Here is a 21,686-nt window from a genome sequence, read left to right as displayed (position 1 = left end):
TTGATTAAACATAGAATTCTGTCTCTCATTACCCCAGATTTGAAGTAGTCATAAGGACCCGGTTTTCGGGTCCGGGTCGGGTCCGGGTCCGGCTCCGGTTCCAACCGTCGGACCCGGACCCGGACCCGACCCGAGACCCGCTTATATACCATATAAAATCGGTGACCCGGACCCGGCGGGTCCGGGTCCGGGTCTTTTAAATTTTTGATCCGGACCCGACCCGGACCCGGACCCGGACCTGGGACCCGGTAAAAACGGGTCTTGGGACCCGGACCCGTTGCGAGCACTGCCCTCATCCTGTTGCCTCTGAATAGCACCCTCCATCTGGTCCAAAATTTTGAAGATTTAGCGAAGCATTTGGTTTCGCTTTTCAGTCAGAATCGCCTGACGAAAGTCCCATGTGACCATGTGACTTGTGTGTCACCATGTCTGCGGATGTATAGAAAAAACACCCAGTTAGTACCAATGCATATCGTAACATTAGACAATTAATTAGGTACATATCCCGATCAACAAAAATTATTACTTTTGCGTCAAAGTAACGCATCCATGGTGAAAATTTTTAACAAACAAAAAAAGGCGTGATTATTGCATAAATTTTGTGCTAAGTTTGGTGTGCACCGTGAGACACGCTAAATTTGCATTAAAAAACTGTAACCTATGGTTGAAAAATTATTGCACCCAAACGTGCTGAGATATTGCGTAAAAATACCGCACCAATATCTCGTCAATACCCACATTACATGAGGCGTTAAAATCATGCAATTTATACGCAATGAATGGTGGGTGCGAAGAGACAGGCAACGCGCGAGAGTTTGAATCTAAGAGAAGCGTGGTATTTCCTTTTCTCTCCCACCCTCGCAGTCTCGTAAATTCCCTGTTAATTTAATTCCCTGTTAATTTATCTGTTGTCTCAATGTCGCCAAAAAAATATTACATAATTGAATTCCCCCCTGATAAATACAATTCAGTGCCTGTGGAGCTTGTTCCAAGTCACTGGGTTATCCCCGCAGAGAAAGTTTGTCTCTGGCCACCAAACTCTGGGCCAAGTATTAGAAATTTGATAAAAAAGGGCACTGCTATTCCTGATGTCAAGTGGGGAAGAGTTAGCTACGCCAGGATTATTGGGAATTACGGTAAATAGCTATTTAATTCAAATTATGAGAAGTCATTCCAATTATTTTACATTTACTAACAAATATCATTATTTTAGATGATTATGAAGTTGCGACAAAAAAACTTCAAGTAGCCGAGGACACTTCCAACTTGGAAAGTGAAACAGAACCAGAAAGCAGATTAAGGAGCAAGAAGATAATTCCCGATATTCAGCCCAGCAGCACACGAGGGGATGTAACGTCTTCATCCGATGAGGAGGATAGCGACGCGAACAAAAACAGTCCTCCGTCTGGCTCACTTCTGGATAATTTGGAGCTGGGTAGGCTTATAATACTGCCACAAATATTTTATACTAATCATTATGGTGATGCTTTTAGACCAACCATTGAGCATTCCTGAAATAATTCCCGAAACTGAAGAGCAAAGCAATCTACAAGTAGGAAATCAAGTTGTAACTGGAGACACCTCTTTTGTTGTTGTAAATTCGCAGGAGTTAAATGATTTACGGCTGTTGATTTCAAGTTAGTACAAGCAAAATAATTTTATTAAAATTGATGTATTATGTTAACGCTTTGTAATCACGTTGCAGGGACAACGCAAAGTGTGCTAACTTTGTTGGAAAAGCAGGCTGAAGACATTAAAGACATTAAGGCTTTACTGATTAATGTGAAACAAAGGCCGGATGGTAGGAAGGCTCCCAATTTCAGTGCCATTCCAAAATTACCCCTCGACAACGAGGTAGCACTGGCGGAGTTTGAATCTTGGCTCGAGGTGGATTCAAATCGCGAATTACTGGTACGATTTAATCGAGATATTTTACATGCATAATTAAACTTTAATGTTTTTTCTTATATTTGATACTAGGTTGAATATTTGGCATTTTCAACTGCGACACAGATCGAGGCGAGCACTAGAAAAATCTTGAAAAAATTATTTACGAATGAATTTGGCAGGCGAATTAATTTTACGGGTAAAGGAAACAAGACATCGATGAAAAACCTAAAACTATTGGAAGTCGTAAAAGGTGCTAAAATATATTCTAAAATGAAGAAAATTTTCTAATTGTTGGTCTCTATTTAATGTTTAATTGGATTGCAAATTTCAGAAACCGTGCGAAACGTCTTTACAGTTGAGTCCGTTCCCGATCCCAAAAATCCCAGCGGCCGTATTCCCACCGATGATATAATTCAAACTGCAGCAATGAATTGGTTTCGTTCTTCAAAAAGTAGGTGCAACGACGACGCTCCCTCGGGAATTGCATCATAATCATGGATCGAGATGGAAAATCACCGAGAAACATTAGGCGAATAATTGCAAAACGGGTTAGAGAGAATCTCACTCGTGCAAAAAACATACCTGCTAGTAATAATCTTGTAAAGTTAGATATATGTGATTCTGTCGTTGAGGATAGCGATTCAGGTAGTAATATTAGCAATAATGATAGAAGCAGTAATGTTATCCATAATAGTGACGAGCCATTAGTTTCCGATTCACTAAGCGACAATGGTGTAGTAGAAAATAATAGGAATATTTTAGATTTAACACGGGACTTGAGGGACTGGTCGCTTCGACATAACATAACGGGAGTAGCTTTAAACGATCTTCTACGCATATTTAACTTTTATCAAGAATTTAGATTTCTTCCATTGGATAGTAGGACATTGCTTAAAAACTCAATTAAATACTCTATGAAAACTATCGGTCAGGGTCAATATGCACACTTTGATGTTATTCAAAATATAAAACGGCAAATAGATTCCAATTGTATTCTTGCTTCTGGTAGCGAAATTAAATTAAACCTTATATTTAGTTTTGATGGATTGCCCATTTCTAAGAGTAACAGTAACCAGTTTTGGCCAATTCAAGCAAAGTGTGAAGAAAGTACGTACGGCGTATTTGTCGTGGGTTTTATTTATGGCAAGACAAAACCAGAAAGTATTGACGAATACTTGATGGATTTGATAGCAGAGTTAAAAAGTTTGCGAGTTGGGATTAGTTACAATAATTTGAAAATATTTTGTAAGGTTTCAAAAATAATAGCTGATGCGCCAGCCAGGAGTTTTTTAAAGCAATGTAAAAGTCATAATGCATACAATGGATGCGAGAAATGTATAGATCCAGGTTTCTGGAAGGGACGTGTAATTTTCAGAACATTCGATAGTCCACTTAGGACAGATCAAGATTTTTATGTTCAAAAAGATAAACACCACCATGTAGGCATTTCCCCGTTTACGGAGCTTAAAATTTTGATGATTTCTTTGGTTCCTCTTGACTACATGCACCTCATTTGCTTAGGTGTGGTTAGAAAACTATTAAGAAGTTGGGTAAAAGGTCCATTGCCATTTAAATTATCTTCTCGTGATATTTCAACTTTATCAAGTAAATTAGTATTATTTTCGCATAGTTGCCCTAAAGAATTTTGTCGTAAGCCGAGGTCAGTAAAAGAGTTAGATATGTGGAAAGCGACAGAGTTTAGAACTTTTCTTCTTTATACAGGACCCGTCGCTTTAAAAGGATTATTGTCGCCGAAAAAGTATACACATTTTTTAAATCTTTGCGTAGCAGTCACGATTCTTATAACTACCAAGGCGCAAGCAAATAATTGGAACGATTATGCACGACAGCTTTTATTGAAGTTTGTTAAAAATGTTCCCAATTTATATGAAGAAGAGTTCTTATCATATAATATGCATTCTCTTATACATATTAGTGATGACGCTTTAAAGCATGGCCCGTTAGATTCTTTTAGTGCTTTCGATTTCGAAAATAATATGCAAGTAATAAAGCGCTCGCTACGAGCTCACTATAAACCTTTTGAGCAAACTGTGAATCGCACTGCTGAGAGAGAAAATCATAAGTACCAGTCCCCTGTGAATTTAAATAGACACTGTATTATAAAATCGAACGGAAAGGATCATTGTTTTATATTAAAGGATGGGAAAGTAGTTGTTATAAGTAGTATAAGTAAAGATAAAAAACATATAAATTGTAGAAAATTCAAACACTCGGACAACTTGTTCACTTGTCCGTGTGAAAGTAAAATTTTAGGAATAATTAAAGTTAGCAAATTATCAAATAGCGTAACCATAATAGGTATTAATGATATTGATAAGAAATGTTGGTTACTCCCGTCGGATAAAATAGATGAAAACATTTGCATTCCCTTGTATAATGTAACAATATAATTTTTGTTATGAAATAAATGATTTTGATAAAAATTAATAATTCGTGTTATTTGACTGCAGTAATTGCATGGAGTTTAACTGCAAGTTTTGCATCAAATTATTCGTTTCTTTTGCGCAATATTCTACGCTCTAAATTGCATTAATTTGACGGTTATTTCTACGCAATATTCTTGAGGCTAAATTGCATGAATATGACTGTCAATTCTATGCAATATTGACAGTTTATTTTACGTTAAATATCTAGTATCTTTTCACGGATTTTTGCCGGCCATCAGTTGCTGCAATTTAACTGTATGACTTTTGCGTAAAAGTGATAGCTTTTGTTGATCGGGTAAGTATATTGATGTGTTTGACTTGGTTGGAATTCCTTGTCGAATGAAACCACGTAGGGAAATCTCTCCTGGAATTCTGACCAGTCTTCTTCGTGAATCGCGTCCATTTGAAACTTGTAAACGTATACAAATTGCATTTAAATTTGTAAGCTTACTTATTGCAGAATTTGGTGCCATTTGATAGTGCAGATTGGCTGATGGTACCTCTAACGGCATTCTCTCTGCCTTCTTGACGTCAAACCGAGATGCTGACAACCGATGCAACGAGACACTTGTCACGGCGTGACTTAATTTATTATTGATATTATTGAAAGACTTGAACTCGCTTGAGCCTCTCAACCAGCGAACAAGACACGCTTCCTCTTTCAACCCGTCATCAAAGAGCACGGGCTCCATCAATATTTTAAACTAATATAAAGTACGAAGAAATGAATTAATAATCATCTGATGACATGTGCTCATTGATCCGCTGCTACGGACCCACCTTGTACAGAGCGTGTTTTTCTGCAGTGGTTTTCGAGTGAGAGGTCTTTTCCCCTGCAACACTTGCCTCAGCGACCCCATTGCCCCAACAACAACTGGACAGAAACACCAATAGTGCTTCTACAAATGAGCCCATGGCACCAATTATTACTGCAGGTGGAGATTTTAATTTCCGCTCGATGGTTCCCTACGAACTGAACGCGTCATTACATGGCCAGAAGTACATCTGGGGGTCCCGTCCCATCTCCTTTTCACACACGGTCACCTCGAATCAAACTGACACGGGAAAGGCGAAACAATGAGATTTCGTTAAAGCATACAACGCATTACATCGTCTTGGCTAAACAATCCTGAAAACTACGAATGCAAGTAATCGTCTACGAATCGTGAGCTGTACATACATCACTGGTTGACCAATCACTTCCAGGTTTCTGGATTGTGGGGATGGCGACTAAATAACTATGTGCGTATCCCACTTTTGCACACATATCAACGGCTCCATTTGACATGAAAGTAATCAAGATAATGAACCCGAAATAAATTGTCACCCAAAACAGAAGGTAAATAAAGGGCAATGGTTCGCACAGTGAGAATCAATTTGGATGATAATAGAATAGTTGGGTGGGTGCATGTCCCACTGCTCCGATCGGATACATGCACAAGTATTATCTACAAGTCGGCCAGGCTAATTGAAATAATTTCTTTGATATCGCTTATTTGCTGGGCAATTATTTTTATCAGGGAGACTTTTTGTCGTCCTTTTCCTAGATTCGTACTATGCATGCATACGTACAATACAGCCAACCCCAATATGTGAGCAATGTAGACACGACGACTTATTTGACATGAGTGTTATTTGACACTTTTTTGGGGTCTTCCATTGTGCTAACAACTGCATGACTCAATTTGCCTCGCATGCATTATCATTGCCGTGCACTCGTCCGACCCGTGAGACCGACTCTTATAACACATGAAATTTTCCATTGGCTTGAATCGAGCTGTCTCATGAAATGAATCGAGTTTCATTCAAAGAATGTGCATGACTACGGACTATGTGTATCCGTATAGCAGCCAAAGAATATACACATTTGAATCTATAATACATGTGAGCCAAGGTTTTCGCAAAATTCCTCGCGAAACCTTCCCCGTGGGGATTATAAGACATTTCTGCACACTTTTTTCCTATTTCTTGGTTCCATCGCCAATTCCTCGGATTCATTTCCATTTGCACATGCTCCACAATTCCCTGTACCCCGTCCCAAAATAGTCCAGTGTGTGTGTGTGTATATGAAGAGATGCGTTCGCAGGGGCAGAAACGATGATGCTTTTGTGCATGCATGAGTGTGTATTTTGGAGAAAATGACGACAGTAGTACAAGATCAATAGGGTAATAATATATGTAAGACGCATATGTAACTCCGCTGTACAAAAAAATAAAATGTCGGAAAATTGCCAACACTTACTTCTTGTGAAGGGATGTCATTTGCATTGGAGGATATTGGCACGGGCACGTCGGGTGATCATGACCCAGACTGCACTCTCAATTACGGCACGTACCCACTAAATTTGTAGAGCCGTGAATAAAGCATGTTCAATTTCCTCTCCTCAGAGAATAATTGGTGGAATGTGGACGGCAGCAGCAGCTCCTCCACAACAATTTCGCCACCATGAAGCCAAGAAGAAATGTAAAGCGGAAATGTACTGCTCTATCCAAAGGAAGAGGATAGGACGATCCCTGTGTGTGGACGGACGGACGGACGGACAGACGAACGAACGGATGGATCATGATGATGAGTTGGCTTGGATGGATTTGGGCTTTGTGTGGGTTCAGTGGGTTGAGAAGTTTGTTGGTCGTTTCCGAGTTGGTCTGAGGAGTTTGGTGGGTGATAGAGGGAAGTTGGTTGGTTGGTGGGCCGGGTGTAAAGTGAAAGCGGGGAAAGGAGGTCAATCAATGAGGAACTACTACGGCTGCTAAAGGAGAAAGAGGAGGAAAGCATCCAGGTCCACAGCCAGTCGACTCCTACAGTCTCCCAGCACATACATTCCTCGCTGTTGCTGGGTGCAGTTTTCTACACGGGCTGACATTGAACTTGCACTATTTCAATCGTTTCGAGGAGGAGTGGTGGTTCAGCCCACCCACAAATCCATGTGGTGTGATGGACCTTCTCATCCTCACCTTTGGAAGACTGTGACGTGGACGTGACCGTGTGGTCTTTTTTACGTCCAGTTCCATCAGACCGAAGTTACGCAGAAGGGAGATTAAGCAGACACCCGGAAGAACTCACGGTTTGGACATGTGAGCAGGAGGGAGTCGAAAGCAGTGATCTCGTCCGCAGTTGCCTGCTCAACCAAGCACAAAGTCCACCGCGAAATATCTGCCTAAAACCAATTTTAGTCGACATAATGGGAATTGGTGACGGTGGGAAAAAAGAGATGTAAGTGGAAGGCTATGTAATACATATTCCGTACTCAACGTGCTTTAATACGTATGTATGCACATACATATGTACATACTACATAGTTATTCAAGTGGTATTCCATAACTTGGCTTCCACAATGTTCCATTAGCTACTACAGGTTTTTACTGGGCAAATGAGATTATTCTTGGGTATATATATATACAACTCAGATTCAGAGGACATGAACTAAAGCAACGGTAGCAAATGCCCGAAAGACAGGCATACGCATGAGGTGGTCTGGGGCAAGTTGGAAGTGCAGAAAAGTACTGCAGGCCGTTGCTTCGTTATCCATTTGCAGCTACTTGCTCGTCACGTCGGCATCTTTTTAAGGTTCTTGCACCTCTTCTTCTTTAAGCAACAACTCTTTCCAGCCAGCAAGAGTCCAGCAGTTTAACAACCTCCTCCAGTAGGAATAGGAAGAAGCCATTGCGTGTAAAACAGATGTACAGTGGCACAAATACCACCCTGTTAACTACCTGTTAGCGTGTGCGTACCAGTCCTTTTTGTACTCGAAGACATAATTATTATTATTACGATAGTTGGGACAATTGTCACTTTATTGCCCTCGTAAACCACAAATGAATGATCCGAGTAGAAAATGCAGTTACAGACTCAGATTGCCACGCGTATAAATTAGTAAATATATAGTTGCAGTTATTTCGTAAGTAAAGATTGGTCAGAGGTTTTTGCAGCGTAACGGAATCCGATCCGTTTTCATAGTAATTTGTGGCTGACGAGGCGTGGATTGTCCTCCGTGAGTGCGGCGAGTGCGAGTGTGTGTACGTGCAGGTTGCGTTGGCTGTGATGGTTTTGTGTGTGTTTTAGAGGTGCGACGGACGGGGGTGAAGACTTCGGATCTCGGTCTCTCCCTTCCTCCCCAGCTCTCCCGAACCCTGCAAGACTTGCCGACTCTAGCGAGATACGTGACTTTGACTTCTATGCCAATGAAGACCTCAACATCATTCTAGAGGAGAACAACGGCGAGGCAGGAAACCAGGGTGGCAGTGCAGGTGCTCCTCTTGGTGGTGGTCAAACAGCTCCCATCAAAATGCCCTTTCCCAGTCGGAGAAGGCACTTGAGCAGTGGGGGCAGCATCCAGACCGACAAACCCTTCTGGGCCAGGAACAGCTTCTCCGCCGACGCCGACGCCGTACGTAGTTTCCCAATTATTTGTTCCTTTTAAGTTAATTAGAGGTGCACTGACAAGGAGTGAGTTCCAGCAGAGGATCCATGAGTTGATCATCATGACTTAATTAATATTCATGAGCTAGTAATGTGAGTGAGGAGGTTGATGGATCCACTCGACGCACGGCTGACGGTGCTTTCTCTTGTCTGCATGGAACTCAATTTGTTTCTATTGATTTTAATGTATTTCAGGTTTGTGGCTTCGTTCAACTCTACGTGCTGTCAGACGCTAATGGAGAGAAGAGTATTTCAGGAGAGCGGAATTGGAACGAAATTTCCCGATGGGTGAAATACGAGCAGGACCTCGAGGAAGGCAGGTTTACACAAGCATTATCACACTAATCTGGATTAAGTCATAGTGAGCATAATCAGTAATTATACAAAATTGCAGGCAGTGATCGGCTCGGAAAGCCTCACATCGCTCCCCTCGCACATCACTATCTCACAAAATTACATCGACTTATTGGGAAAAGCTGTAAGTCCTGTTGCCCAGAAATGTCACGAACTTAAATAACAGTGTCACCATAAAAGGATTGCCACTAATTTGCAGGCACGGAACTGTTTGATTTGGATGAGACGGATATGCAAAGTATTGTTGCCAAGGTTGTGGAAACCCTTTTGAACAAGGGCTACGTGGACAAGGAGGAGGGTGAAGGGTTGATAAAAGACCTTCTGCTCAGCCATCGACCAGTTTGTGACAAGAAACCCTGGTTGACAGCGCGACGTCCTTCCCTTCAGGTTCAGATAGACACGACCGGATGTGTGCATGGAAATTAGACCAAGTTGCCCAGTCCTTGAATGACATGTTTTTTTTGCATTTTTCTTCAGAGAGGTATGTCTTTCAGCGACAACATTCCAAACTCGGCAGAACGGCGACACAGTTTGCAACGTCGCGTCGTGCGTCAGGAGTCTGCGGAAGAGCAGTACAGCAAATCCTTGTCTCCCTCGGATCACGTTCAAGTAAGTAATGGAACAAACAAGAATACGTATTTATCCATTTGTGTAAAATGGTCATTGGGGAACTGAATTTGCGACTACTGACTTATCTAAATGATTGAGCGGCGTGATTTTTTTTGTGCAGGTTGAGGTATGCGAAACTCCACCCGGAAGAGGTGAAAGGCGGAGAAGGGGGACGCTTTCTAGCCTGGTTCGGTTTTTTTCGACGGAAAACGTTGACGAGGACGGCGGAGATCAGCCCTTCCTCCCGTTCTCACTCCAAGCCGAGTCCACCTTGATATTTGTCCGGGGAGGGTACAAGAGGAGGAACGGGAGCATCATCCTCGTCCGATTAGCAAACGCCGTGGTTTTGGACAGTGACCAGCAGGTTTAATCACAAATTAAGAACTTTGAAACAGTGAGGAAATACTAACTCCCATTTTTCTCGCGATACGTGTGACAGTTTCCAATTCCGACGCGTTTCATTGCGATAATCCTGTGTCCCGTGGGAGGAGACGAGGACTTTATTGAAGTGGGAAAATCCTTTGGGACTCTCATGTCCAACACTGTTCGTAACTCAATAATGTCAATTTATCTGCACGCGAGGGATGAATCACTCAAATGTCATTTTCCTTTGTTCTTGGTGGTGCAGAGGTTCTACCAAAACCTTCAGACGGCCCAAGACCCTATTCACGTGCAAAAAGCAGTCAACGAATTTCTGGACGAATCCATCATTCTTCCTCCGGGGAAGTGGTACGGGTAAGAAATTCGACAATTTAATTATTACCAAAACATTTATACCCGTTGTTTGACTTTCCACTCAAAAGAAACTCAAGAATTAGTCACATGTGTGACTAATTCCCTACAAATAAATACTTTTGATGCACATGCACGCAAATAGTGTGCGTAGTAAATACTTGAATATGTTATAATTAAGTTTTTGTTCTGTGTCCTGTGTGCAGACAAAACTTTTACGACCTCCTCCCCGTACACGTTCTCGAAGTGAAATGTAAGATCACCTCATTTTACTATTTATAAAATCGTAATACTTTGCATCCCATGACCAATTGCAACACGAATGTCGTTTATTAATTCTAGGCGATCTTATTTATCGCCAAAGAGCGAAAGAAGGGTCCCAAGTACTTCATCGAGTGGGAACTTCCGTCGCTGACGGTTTTGGAGTTGCTCCATTTGACACAGCGCCGCCATGTAAATGTAACCCTCATTTGCATAATAATATTACTAGTTGAAATATTGTGGCGACATGAGCAACACTTGACGAGTCTGGTGTATCACAGCAGCTGAGAAGGTTCCGGGTCCATTTGTGTGGACGCGTCGACCGTTCGGAGGACTGATCAATGACATCAAGAGGAGATTTCCACTGTACAAGTCGGATATATGTGATGGTCTCAACTCGCAAACGGTCGCTGCCACAATCTTTCTCTACTTTGCAGCCATTGCTCACAACGTAACGTTTGGAGGGCTACTCGGTACTGCACGTATCTCGCTATTAGTGGCTATTTTGCTCACAGGTGTATCTATATTGGTTATCATTCCTTAGGCCAAAAGACAAATGGATTGATCGGAGTACCTGAAACGGTAACTATCCTCTCACCAAATTATCATTTTGTTTTCAATTCAGATACATGCTAAGCTATAAATTTATTATGCTGACGTTTCAGTTAGTCGCTGCTGCACTCAGTGGAATTGTATTCGCTCTCTTTTCAGGTATACATAACGTATTATATCATATTTAAAAGTATTTTATATGTTTTATTATTTTCTCTCTTCTCAGGACAGCCCTTGAATGTGAGTACATTGAGCAGTACATTCGCAACGATCACACTCATGACATCATAATTGTATGTTATGTATTCTTATCTGAACAGGTCATCGCGCCGACTGGACCTCTGCTTGTGTTTGACGAGTTGTTGTACAAAGTAAGCACCCTGACCATGAATTAAAAGGTGTACAATTCGTGTATAATTATCGTGTATAATTCCTACCTGTTGGCAGTTCATGGAACGGAACGACATTGAGTTTCTGCCGGCCAGGGTGTGGATCGGAGTCTGGGTCGTCGTCATAGCTTTGATCGTCGTCGGCTTCGAGGGGAGCATTTTCACAAAGCATTTTTCTCGCTTCACAATGGAAACGTTTTCTGCACTCATCTCCGTCATCTTTGCGTACGAGAGTCTCGAGAGCCTTATCCATGTAAGAATCACACTTATCTGTCCACTCAGCCCCCAGTTACATAACCGCCTGCACATGCACGATGATCCTCCCTCCATCTTCGTTTGAGGAGAAAAATGTCGTCTGCTTGTCTGATCAACTGTGTAGAGTTTTTAACCAAGTGAGGGGTCAATGAGAACTAATTTGTGGCTTATCAGGTCTATAAGGATCATCCCTTGTCGAAACCCAGCATGACGGATTTCGAAATATCACTGTATGTGGAACTAATAAGAACAAAATGTGCAAGTATAAGCACCAACTACTGATTTCTCTTGTTCGGCTTGGTTGCAGGAACAATGGGACTTCCCCCGCGTCTGGTGAGGATGACGCCCCGTTGCGTGAACCAAATACAGCTTTGTTGTCAACATTCCTCATGTTTGGCACCTTCTACGTCGCTTTTCAATTGAAACATTTGCGTTACTCAAACCTCTTCGCTCCAAAGGTTCGTCTCTTTATTGGCCAACTAAAAGAGTAATAATTTTCAGCAATTTCCATTTTGAACAACTTGATTTATGTATTTTACCCAGGTTCGAATCACTTTGAGCGACTTTGCCGTTCCGATTTCAATCATGAGTAAGTATATAAAAAAAGTCGTTCCGTGAGCATCCGTTTATGGGCTGGTTGACGTGTGTTCAATGTATTTGTGGCGCAGTTATGGTTGGGATTGACTTTGGGATTGGGGACGTGTTCACGACCAAGATAAAGGTGCCCACGGGTCTCGAGCCAACGACACCCTCCCTCCGCGGATGGATTATATCGCCATTCGGCGTTTGGAAGCCGTACAATCCTTGGATGCCAGTGATCACTATTTTGCCAGGAGCACTCGTCTTCTTGCTCATGTTCATGACAGTCGAGATTTGCGAGTGAGTGTCCCTTTTTTCCTTACAGCACTCAGGTCACAAGTATGTCGTAATGTTTTGGAAACGTTCCCTAGAAAAATAATGCTGGGGAGGGAGCTGCAAAAAGGTTGCGGACTTCATTTGGATCCTTTAATTCTTGCTGTGACAAATCTACTCTGCGGAGTCTTTGGCTTTCCTTGGTAAGCTCAATTTTGCAATACCAAATCGACAAGTAATGCATACCTCTACTTGTGTTTTTTTTGTCCAGGGTCTCGGTTGCTACTTTGAAGGCGCTTGCCCATATATCTGCTCTGACGGTTTATTCAAAGAATCAACCCCCTGGCATTCTCCCCACGGTCGTTAAAATCAGAGGTACCCCGTTTACCTCGTGAGTTGTTGAGGTTGTTGACCTTAAATTGAATATGAATGTTTTAATAGAAAACCGCATGTCTGGCCTGGTGATGAGCATTATGATCGGCTTGTCAATCTTCATGGCTCCCGTTCTGAAACGCGTAAGTTGTGCTCAGAATTATATTCACAAGAGGCGGCGATACTAATGGAGAGAAAAGGGGGAACCCCAGTCTCTCAAAAACCAAAATCATTCAGCCTTCTGTGTCCATCAATAGATCCCGATGCCAGTTTTATTTGGAGTTTTTCTGTACATGGGAATCACGTCCTTCATCCCCACTCAACTCTATGACCGACTGCTCCTCTTCCTGACGCCCGTTGATGCTCATCCACAAACAATATATGTCAGAAGGGTACGAAAGAGAAGCATAATAAATATTTATGAGCACGCAATAACGGGGGCTGATGTGCCATAGGTGCCGACGTGGAAAATCCACATGTACACTTCGATCCAGATCCTGTCTCTCGCAGCATTGTGGTGTGTCAAATCAGTGAAGCAGATCGCCCTGTTCTTTCCTCTGATCCTCATCCTCTTGGTCCCCATTCGACGCAGCTTGACGCTCTTTTACAGTGAGAGCGAGTTGGAAGCGGTGAGATATTTTAAACGGCAAATGAAAAGCTTTGTGCGGGCAACTGTCATGTCGACTAAATCGTAAAATCTTGTGATTGCAGTTGGATGGGGAAGCAGCTCCCCCTGTAATTCAAGCTCCCCCAGCAAAGGCTCCCAGTGAAGGCAGGGAGGTGGCAATCACCAAATGAGACTAATACATGCCCACCCCCCACTGGCAAATATGCATTGCCAGTGACGAAACAATTCTCACATATTATTGACGACGACGAATTCTGCATACTCAACAATAAATAGTGTCCACCAAGGGTTGCATAGTTTGTGAGCTGCATTGTGTACATGGTATTTGTAGCGAATAGTTTTAAAGTTGGCCTAGAATATTCCGTCAGTTTATATATTCATGATGACGACGATAACTTATTATTAACTTATTAAATCTGTATTCTTCATCCTCTTGAAACCAGTTACCTGTTCTTGACAAATAGTAAAAAAAAGTATTGTACTTAACTTCTGCTCCATCGATCACCGATTTTATTAAAGAATGGCAATAAAGGTTGTGTTGTTTATAGCGTAGAATATTCGTGTGTGTGTGTGTGAATGACCATTGTCGACTTGCATAACTAAAGGACACAGTGTTTGTAGAAACGGCGTAGAAAAGAATGAAAATTCCAACAGCAAATTATCATGAGTTTATTATTGAGGCCGAATCATAAATAAAATACATATAAAACAGATTGAGACAGAGGTTTGAGTTGAACAGAGGTATCGAATTTTGAAGACGTCGAAGTGGTTGTGAATGAGCACGCGGAATTAGCAATCGTTTCCACCGTGTCCGGGACCACAGTCCTCTGAACAAACATTAAAAGAAAACCCTTTACCACCATCTCGAATGACTCGATAAAGTGAGCAAGACTTACCCATTCCGGGGGGTGGAGCTCCAACCTGTGGATTTCCTGCGTGGTTTTCCACATTTTATTAAAATTGTCTTATTTCGAGGAGGTTCAATCAGCAGTGGCCTACGGTTGGCGTGGGCACTTTATACATACCTGCGTGAGGGGCACAGATGTCCATTCCACGAATCCTGTCCTTGCAACGTCTGCTGGCCGTCACCGGTTGCGTCAGGCTTTCCACCTCTGTGCCCAAACACATCCACAATTTAGTAATACCAAATAGGTCAGTGCAGGTCAGGAATGAACTCACCCATGCACTTCATGTACTCTCCGGCACAGTTGACATCCGACGTCTGGTAGCGATTAGCATGACAGGCTGCAAAAATTCAGACAGAAAAGTCCAGAAAATAATGTAATGGGCTTCAAATAAGTGGGTGGGTGGTACTTAAACCCGTCCCTGCACCAGGGAGACTTACCAAGGGCCAGAAAAAGGACGAGAAGGAATACCTTCATATTGGCAGAGGTGACGGGTAGGGATGTATCTTGAGTGAAGCGCACTTGGGGAGTGGTCTAAATGTTGAGAGCAGCCAAGAACATTTAACGTCAACAAGGAAGTGGTGAACGGTTCCTGAGAAGAGTACAGTCCAATTGTGTTTGGGTCATCCTGGGTCGATGGACATCGTTTGTTTAGACTTACAGCTCATGCTTCACATTGTTCTGCCTCCGCCCATTGTTCGCAATCTGACCTGGTTTATTTTCATCCTCCATTCACTTACTATTTAGGTGTTCCGTTCATGCAAGGGATATAATAATAACTCATATCATGGGTGGCTAAATTTTCGAAATCAAGTACAAATAAATGCACCAAACACATGCGTATAAATATGTGATGTTGAGCATCAGGCGTAATCGTGAAATTTATTTTATTAAAATTTATTCCGTCGTCAAAATAAAATGTATTCAAGAATAAGTGCATCTAATAAACAATGGAACCTTTCTTCAAGCTACACCGGGATTATCTAACGAGTTATATCAAAAAGTCAAGCCAAAAATTAGGAATCATGACGCTTATCCTTCCATTGAATAACCCTTTTGAAGAAATATATTGGCGGCAAAGTTCTATTTTCGAGTTACTTTTCTCTCCACGGGGCGAAAACAAGGCGGCCGCGTGAACATTGCCCCCAGTATTTTTCTTCAAAGGGGTCATTCACCGAAAAGATAAATGTTATGTGACTCCTAATTTTTGGCTTGATTTTTTGACATAACTTGCTTGAAAATCCCGGTGTAGCTTGAAAAAAGGTTCCATTGCAAGTAATTACGCCTTGATCCATGATATTCGTAAATGCAGCCATAATATGCAATGCAGAGATATATGTTTGTAGGCGTTATTATTGATTGGAAGCTTTCGATTGCTTGGAGAACATGGAATAATTTCAATCGTCATCAAGTAGAATTCAATTCGTAATCTCATTTTCCAGAGTAGCGTCAAATTCTTGCGTTTTTTGTGGAGGAGGGGTTGGAGGAGGGGCGGTGATTGGTGGCAGGTGGGTCGGATGAACTGCATCACTCTCTTGATCAACTACTTCGGGGCCATTGTCATTATTGCTCTCACTTTCGACGGGGACAATTATTACTTCCCCTGGGGGAGGAGGAGTAGGGGATGCTTGAGAATTGGGCACTTCCACCTCTGCGAGGCCCTCAGCCATCCTGATCTCAGACTGCTCTAGCACGATTTCATCTCCTTGAGTTCTTTGAACCGAAGAAGTTTGGTTGGTGGTGGTGGTAATTCCACCGGAAAACGGTGGTGGAAATGACGTTGACGGGGACATGATCTGAATCTTTTGTGTGGTTGCCTCCACATAAGTTGGCGGGGTGATGATGCTGTCGTAGGGTGGTGGTGGGTCCTCCAGTCGTGTCCTTCTCGAAGACGTAGGACTGTCCAAGATCACGACGGAACTTACGCCAACTCGTCCTCCCCCTCCAATAGTTCCCCCACGATGATGAACGCTGGGTTGTGTTGTAGACTGGCTTGGGAGCGGCAGCTGTCTGCTGATCAATTTTTCTCTGAGGAAATTTGAAAAAAACTATAGAATTAGTTCGTCATACGACAGGTGCGTGGTTGTAGTGCTTGTTCATATCCTGTGTGTGTGTATATACCTCAACTGTCTCGTGACATAGTAGGCGACGAAGAAGACCATCGGCATGATCAAGAGTCTCATCAAGTTGATGAAAAAGTCGACAATGGATGTTTCCGAGGAATGTCGAAACTGTTTGGTGCGAAGAAAGTCAATCAACTTGTACTTTTCGCTGAGATGCATCGCACCATTCATCCCAAATCCTGCCTGTTGCATTATCCGCTCCTCCTCCTTGCAGTGGTACATCCCACACAGTGCATACATTCGACCCAGGGATGCATTGCACGCTCTCCGCGACGGATCCACAATGTACTGTTGCACTCTCAGGTTGCAAGTTTCCCCTACAACAAGCAAGTAATAATTGATCGCAAATCGGGGAGGTTTAGGATACTTTAGGATACTTGATTTAGGATTTTTATTTGGTAGAATGTGCATAGTGAGTAAATAATAGGAAAAAATGGGAGGAGGAACTCACTTTCGTAGAGTTGGTGTCCAAATTGTAGGCCGGGTGTGGTTGGGGGAGGTTAAATTGCCAACGTTTCGAACTCTTGTTCTTTTTCAAGGCGGCGGAGGGGAAGAATTTTGAGAAGTTGTGACTTCACGTGCCGAATTGTGAGTGAGGAAGGAAGGGTAAAAAAGGGTAAAGGAAGACCGTTAACGCGTGCGTAACGGTCCAGGCTCAGGTACCTCGGGGTCGCCCAAACACCCGTCGGCAATGCAAACCGCCCTGAGGGTATGTAGAACTTGCCAAAAAACTATTTTAGAAGGAAACTGAAGTTAACGTTCAAGCCAGGGGGCTTGTTGGACTGGAAAAGAAAGATGATTTTATTTTCAAGTGTTAAACGCTTTCTTTCATCAGAAGGAGCGTTGCAGAGGGCAGTGATGATGATATCATCAGTATCGTGATTGCGGATGAAGTGGTTGCAGACCGTAGTACCAAGATTATTGCTAATAGATTTTAAATGTTCACGGAAACGATCAGCTAATTTACGAGAGGTTTGCCCTATGTATACCACGTCCGGGCATCTTTTACATGAGATTGCATAAATTAGGGACGAACTAATACAGGAAAAAGAAGATTTGATTTTGAAGGTGAAATTGTTGATTTTGAGATGAGGTTGTTGCAAAACTGATTTACAAGTTTTGCAGCGTGGTCTATTACAAGGAAAGGTACCGAAAGTTGTTGAATCTTGTAGAATAGAGTCACCAATCGGTTTCAATTTGGAACGGACTAAAAGCTGTTGCAAATTTGGGGCTCGTCTGTATGCGACGATTGGTTTAGATGAAAAGTTGGGATTATGTGAGAGAATTGAATTGAAGAGGGATTTGGTTTTTTGTACCACTGTTGTCACGTTAGGGGAGTAGCCGACGACTAATGGGACAATGTCCTTCGTGGACTTATCATGAGGGACAAGGAGCGAGCTACGAGAAACAGCCTTGACTGCCTCAAGCGTTCTCCTGATAAGGTGACTTGGGTAACCACGGTGGGAGAAAAATTGTGACATGGTAAAGCTTTGGGTTAGGAAATCATCGTCATCACTACAGATGCGTCTGAGTCGTAGGAATTGAGAGTAAGGGATGCTATCCAAAACGTGTTTTGGGTGACACGAATCGTATGGAAGATAGGAATGTGAGTCCGTAGGTTTGTAATAAATTGAGGTGAGGATTTTATGATCACGAATAGAGATCTTCAAATCGAGGAAGCAAATTGAAGAGCTAGAAATTGTGGTTTCGAATTTCAACGATGGGTGCATTGTGGACATCGCGTCTAAAAAGATGGTGACATCGGTATCCGGGGATTGAAAAATCATAAAAATGTCGTCGATAAACCGCTTATAGAGAACGGGCATGGGACCAGAGTAACGTGCAAAGAATAAAAATTCCTGGTGTGCTAAAAAACAACAAGCGTAGCTGGGGCCTACTTTCGTGCCCATTGCGACACCAGAGATTTGGGAAAAAAATTCAGAATTAAATTCGAACGCGTTTAATGTCAAAACCAATTCTAAAAGCCGGATTAGAACATGAGTCGGGGGATCAAGAACGGATCTAGATTCAAAAAGGACTTTCGCTGCGGTCAGACCACCTGCGTGAGGAATGACCGTATATAGCTGGGCAACATCACAGGTAACTAAGAAAGTAGGACAAGAAGCAGGGTCGACGGGGAATATAAAATTCTCTAAAAGTTGTAACATATGGGTCGTGTCTTTCAAATACGTGGGAGTATTTGCGACCAGGGGTTGTAAGACCGAATCGACAAAGGCGGAAATGAGGGAGGTGGGGCAACAAACAGTTGACACTATAGGTCGACCAGGGTTGCCATACTTGTGAATTTTAGGGTTAAGATAGAAAACTGAGCAACGTGGGTTCTTTTCAATCAAACGCTGGGCAAAAACAGGTAAATCCCCACTGGAGATAAAATTCCCAATCGTTTTAGAAACTTGTTTCTGATAAGATGAAGTCGGATCAGAATCTAATTTGCAATAAAAATTCGTATTATTAAGTTGGGAATTAGCCTCAGATATATATAGGTCACGGGACCAAACTACTACTGACCCACCTTTGTCAGCCTTGCGGATGACAATGTCAGTACGGTTGGACAAAGATTTAATGGTAGACAGTTCTTGAGAAGACAGATTAGATTTATGCGATTGGAAACTATATCCGCTGGATGGGAGGGCTTTGCGGGAGGAATTTATGAAGTATTCCAGATCAGGGAATTGGTTTGGAGGGGGTGTCTACGAGCTTTTTTTAGGAATAACCTTGTCTATTATGGATTCGGAAAACTGTGTAATGGAGGGAGGGGATGAGGAACCAGAATGAGGACCAAAATGGCCCAATAAACGTAGTCGTCGGTAAAAATGTTCATGGTCTTGGTGCAATTCGAAAAGGTTAGATTTATCAGGGGTCGGAGAAAAGGTTAGACCACGGCATAAAAGTGACGTTTCGTCTGGAGACAGAACAATGTCGGGAGGGATTAAAACAACTTGGTTAATGGGGGGGTGACAGGGAATTGTGGCGGAAGAGTGTGGTGTGGAGGCAGAATTATGGCCGGATTGTGACGATTGACTTTTACGGAATTTATGATTCTTAATGTTACGCAAGGAAGAGTAAAATTGACTGTTGTAATGCCGGGCTAAATCTAGGATATGGCTGAAAGTATTAGGATCCGAATTATTTCTTAAAACGTTTCTACTGGAGAGTATTTTGGATGAAATAATGTCCTTTTCACTAGAAAAATGTTGGAATGAAGTACGGATTAAATTCAAAGACCGTTAACGCGTGCGTAACGGTCTTCCTTTACCCTTTTTTACCCTTCCTTCCTCACTCACAATTCGGCACGTGAAGTCACAACTTCTCAAAATTCTTCCCCTCCGCCGCCTTGAAAAAGAACAAGAGTTCGAAACGTTGGCAATTTAACCTCCCCCAACCACACCCGGCCTACAATTTGGACACCAACTCTACGAAAGTGAGTTCCTCCTCCCATTTTTTCCTACTTGATTTAGGATACTTACCAATCAAAAGGGCGAACACGATATGCACAAATTTTGGAAGTTTTGCAGCATTGGTGACCACAAAGCCGTTGTTTGGTTGTGCCCCAATCTCGTTGTTGGCTTCATTTCCCCCGTCTTCATCGTCCTTCATCTGTCCAATCGTCTCATTTTCATACAGGGCGAAAGACAAGCCCATTTTTTGCCTGGTTAGCTGCCACACATGCGGATTGTAGTACGGGCCTTGGAACAGTTTCGCTGGGTTTGGTGGCTTCGGAACGGTGCAGAGGGGCATCCCCGTTCGTGAAAAGATTCTACGACTTGGTATCCTCAACTGGATCATTGAATGAGATATTATTTCAACGATTTCATAATTAGATAGGCGATATACGTCTACGGAATCGAACGCAATTTGGATGGATTTGGTGACCGCAAAGAAGTATGTATTTCATACCTTGATATGTTCTGGACAGGGTTGCGCTCCTGAGTAGTTCCATGGCTGATTCTCACCCTGGATTGCTTTGATTACTAGCGTAGTGAACTGATTTCTTGGGCCTCGGGAGGGCGTGTCGAACACGCAAGGGTCCGCCGTCCTCCACACTTGATCAGCCAATTTGAAAACTGATTTGTAGGGATAGTTGGCAGTGTCGATGTCCCTTCCAGCCGGGGATTCCTGCAGGTCCGGACAAAGCTGCTCAGTCCGGATTTGGTCTGCAAATTTAAACCAATTCACCCACGTACTTATGTGCATTTGATATAAACATGCATGTGTGTACGCCATTGAATGCTACAGTGGACAAAATGAGGTCAAGTAGCGAAAGGGAGTTCGGTCAGATGAAATGACACGTGTGTGTACATATATTTTGTGAACGTCATTATTCCTCCTTTGCTACCAAACACGAGAATTTGACATTGTTGACCTTTGACAAGGTGTCGTCACCGGAGGTAAAGGAGCCTACATATCCCGTGGAAGTGACCTTGAAAACAGGGAGAGGGAAGAAGAATAAGAGGATCTACTCACGTTCTTTGTAGTACTGGCTGACAAAAAGATCACTGCCGCCAGAAGGTGTGCCTTCAGGGTCACCACAAAAACTAAGCGAAACGAAAACTGAACACGTTAACAACAACTGAGAAAACATGCTAGAAAATGCCTGATAAGAGTTCTCTTGTGAGCTTCATAGTACGAATTTGAAATACGCAATGATGGTAGCTTTGCGTCTCAAGCCAGAGAAACGGGAAGTGGGTAAGTGGGAGCAGGGCTGGGAGTGAGATGTTGCTGAGTGAAAGTAGTGTTGTAGAGAAAGTGGGTGAAAGTAAAGTGGGTCTCCTCGCTCGCTCGAGTAAGTACATACATTTCGACACACAACGTGCAAAAACATGGGAACAGCTAACAGCATAGCCTGCGAAAAATCGAACATGCCCGACGAATGGGC

The 21,686-nt window shown here is 42.7% G+C and overlaps 3 protein-coding genes across 9 annotated transcripts; 2 read left to right on the top strand and 1 right to left on the bottom strand.

Annotated features, from left to right (window-relative positions):
- The first annotated feature begins 489 nt into the window (after positions 1 to 489).
- LOC110862170 lies at positions 490 to 4,335 on the top strand. Its single transcript, XM_035845274.1, has 6 exons — positions 490 to 1,136; positions 1,214 to 1,435; positions 1,494 to 1,637; positions 1,706 to 1,911; positions 1,981 to 2,140; positions 2,222 to 4,335. The coding sequence occupies exons 1-6, from the start codon at positions 917 to 919 to the stop codon at positions 2,380 to 2,382; spliced, it is 1,113 nt and encodes a 370-aa protein (XP_035701167.1). The 5' UTR covers positions 490 to 916; the 3' UTR covers positions 2,383 to 4,335.
- A 2,640-nt stretch (positions 4,336 to 6,975) lies between these two features.
- Positions 6,976 to 14,311, top strand: LOC110862139 (anion exchange protein 3). Of its 5 annotated transcripts, none has more exons than XM_022111305.2 (27): positions 6,976 to 7,551; positions 8,401 to 8,725; positions 8,953 to 9,077; positions 9,156 to 9,235; positions 9,311 to 9,498; positions 9,589 to 9,720; positions 9,842 to 10,084; positions 10,160 to 10,264; positions 10,349 to 10,455; positions 10,659 to 10,705; positions 10,795 to 10,905; positions 10,998 to 11,186; positions 11,258 to 11,295; positions 11,379 to 11,424; positions 11,492 to 11,505; positions 11,586 to 11,636; positions 11,713 to 11,907; positions 12,084 to 12,139; positions 12,217 to 12,367; positions 12,453 to 12,498; positions 12,578 to 12,788; positions 12,860 to 12,964; positions 13,033 to 13,136; positions 13,203 to 13,276; positions 13,391 to 13,525; positions 13,589 to 13,762; positions 13,845 to 14,311. In XM_022111305.2, the coding sequence occupies exons 1-27, from the start codon at positions 7,520 to 7,522 to the stop codon at positions 13,929 to 13,931; spliced, it is 3,171 nt and encodes a 1,056-aa protein (XP_021966997.1). In that variant the 5' UTR covers positions 6,976 to 7,519; the 3' UTR covers positions 13,932 to 14,311. The 5 variants fall into 5 exon arrangements, with proteins under 5 accessions (XP_021966997.1, XP_021966996.1, XP_021966995.1 ...); XM_022111304.2 differs by having other exon boundaries at positions 10,995 to 11,186; XM_022111303.2 differs by having other exon boundaries at positions 10,795 to 10,911.
- A 98-nt stretch (positions 14,312 to 14,409) lies between these two features.
- LOC110862098 lies at positions 14,410 to 21,594 on the bottom strand. Of its 3 annotated transcripts, XM_035845250.1 has the most exons (10): positions 21,275 to 21,594; positions 20,708 to 20,964; positions 20,278 to 20,587; positions 16,788 to 17,106; positions 15,328 to 16,694; positions 15,107 to 15,258; positions 14,941 to 15,006; positions 14,787 to 14,873; positions 14,658 to 14,693; positions 14,410 to 14,588 (listed from the first exon to the last, which is right to left on the bottom strand). In XM_035845250.1, exons 1-5 carry the CDS (start codon positions 21,390 to 21,392, stop codon positions 16,085 to 16,087), a joined length of 1,614 nt encoding a protein of 537 aa, XP_035701143.1. In that variant the 5' UTR covers positions 21,393 to 21,594; the 3' UTR covers positions 14,410 to 14,588; positions 14,658 to 14,693; positions 14,787 to 14,873; positions 14,941 to 15,006; positions 15,107 to 15,258; positions 15,328 to 16,084. The 3 variants fall into 3 exon arrangements, with proteins under 3 accessions (XP_035701143.1, XP_035701142.1, XP_035701144.1); XM_035845249.1 differs by having other exon boundaries at positions 15,107 to 16,694; XM_035845251.1 differs by lacking the exons at positions 14,410 to 14,588; positions 14,658 to 14,693; positions 14,787 to 14,873; ... (4 more) ...; positions 20,708 to 20,964; positions 21,275 to 21,594 and adding an exon at positions 17,241 to 20,250 and having other exon boundaries at positions 16,967 to 17,106.
- Between the last annotated feature and the right edge of the window lie 92 nt (positions 21,595 to 21,686).

This window comes from Folsomia candida, unplaced genomic scaffold, assembly GCF_002217175.1.
Source record: "Folsomia candida strain VU population unplaced genomic scaffold, ASM221717v1 Fcan01_Sc049, whole genome shotgun sequence".
NCBI classification, from domain to species: Eukaryota; Metazoa; Arthropoda; class Collembola; order Entomobryomorpha; family Isotomidae; genus Folsomia; species Folsomia candida.
This window is presented reverse-complemented; position numbering and strand designations above follow the sequence as displayed.

Bases quoted from the DNA above. Each gene is read 5' to 3' on its own strand.
- LOC110862170 (XM_035845274.1), top strand. From the start codon at position 917: ATGTCGCCAAAAAAATATTACATAATTGAATTCCCCCCTGATAAATAC. The intron at 1,137-1,213 runs GTAAATAGCTAT...TCATTATTTTAG, and splicing joins CAGGATTATTGGGAATTACG to ATGATTATGAAGTTGCGACA. The intron at 1,436-1,493 runs GTAGGCTTATAA...TGATGCTTTTAG, and splicing joins TCTGGATAATTTGGAGCTGG to ACCAACCATTGAGCATTCCT.
- LOC110862139 (XM_022111302.2), top strand. From the start codon at position 7,520: ATGGGAATTGGTGACGGTGGGAAAAAAGAGAT. The intron at 9,236-9,310 runs GTAAGTCCTGTT...ACTAATTTGCAG, and splicing joins TCGACTTATTGGGAAAAGCT to GCACGGAACTGTTTGATTTG. The intron at 12,789-12,859 runs GTGAGTGTCCCT...AACGTTCCCTAG, and splicing joins ATGACAGTCGAGATTTGCGA to AAAAATAATGCTGGGGAGGG.
- LOC110862098 (XM_035845249.1), bottom strand. From the start codon at position 21,392: ATGTTTTCTCAGTTGTTGTTAACGTGTTCAGTTTTCGTTTCGCTTAGT. The intron at 20,965-21,274 runs GTGAGTAGATCC...TTAAATTTGCAG, and splicing joins CAGCCAGTACTACAAAGAAC to ACCAAATCCGGACTGAGCAG. The intron at 16,695-16,787 runs GTATATACACAC...AAATTTCCTCAG, and splicing joins TATGTCACGAGACAGTTGAG to AGAAAAATTGATCAGCAGAC.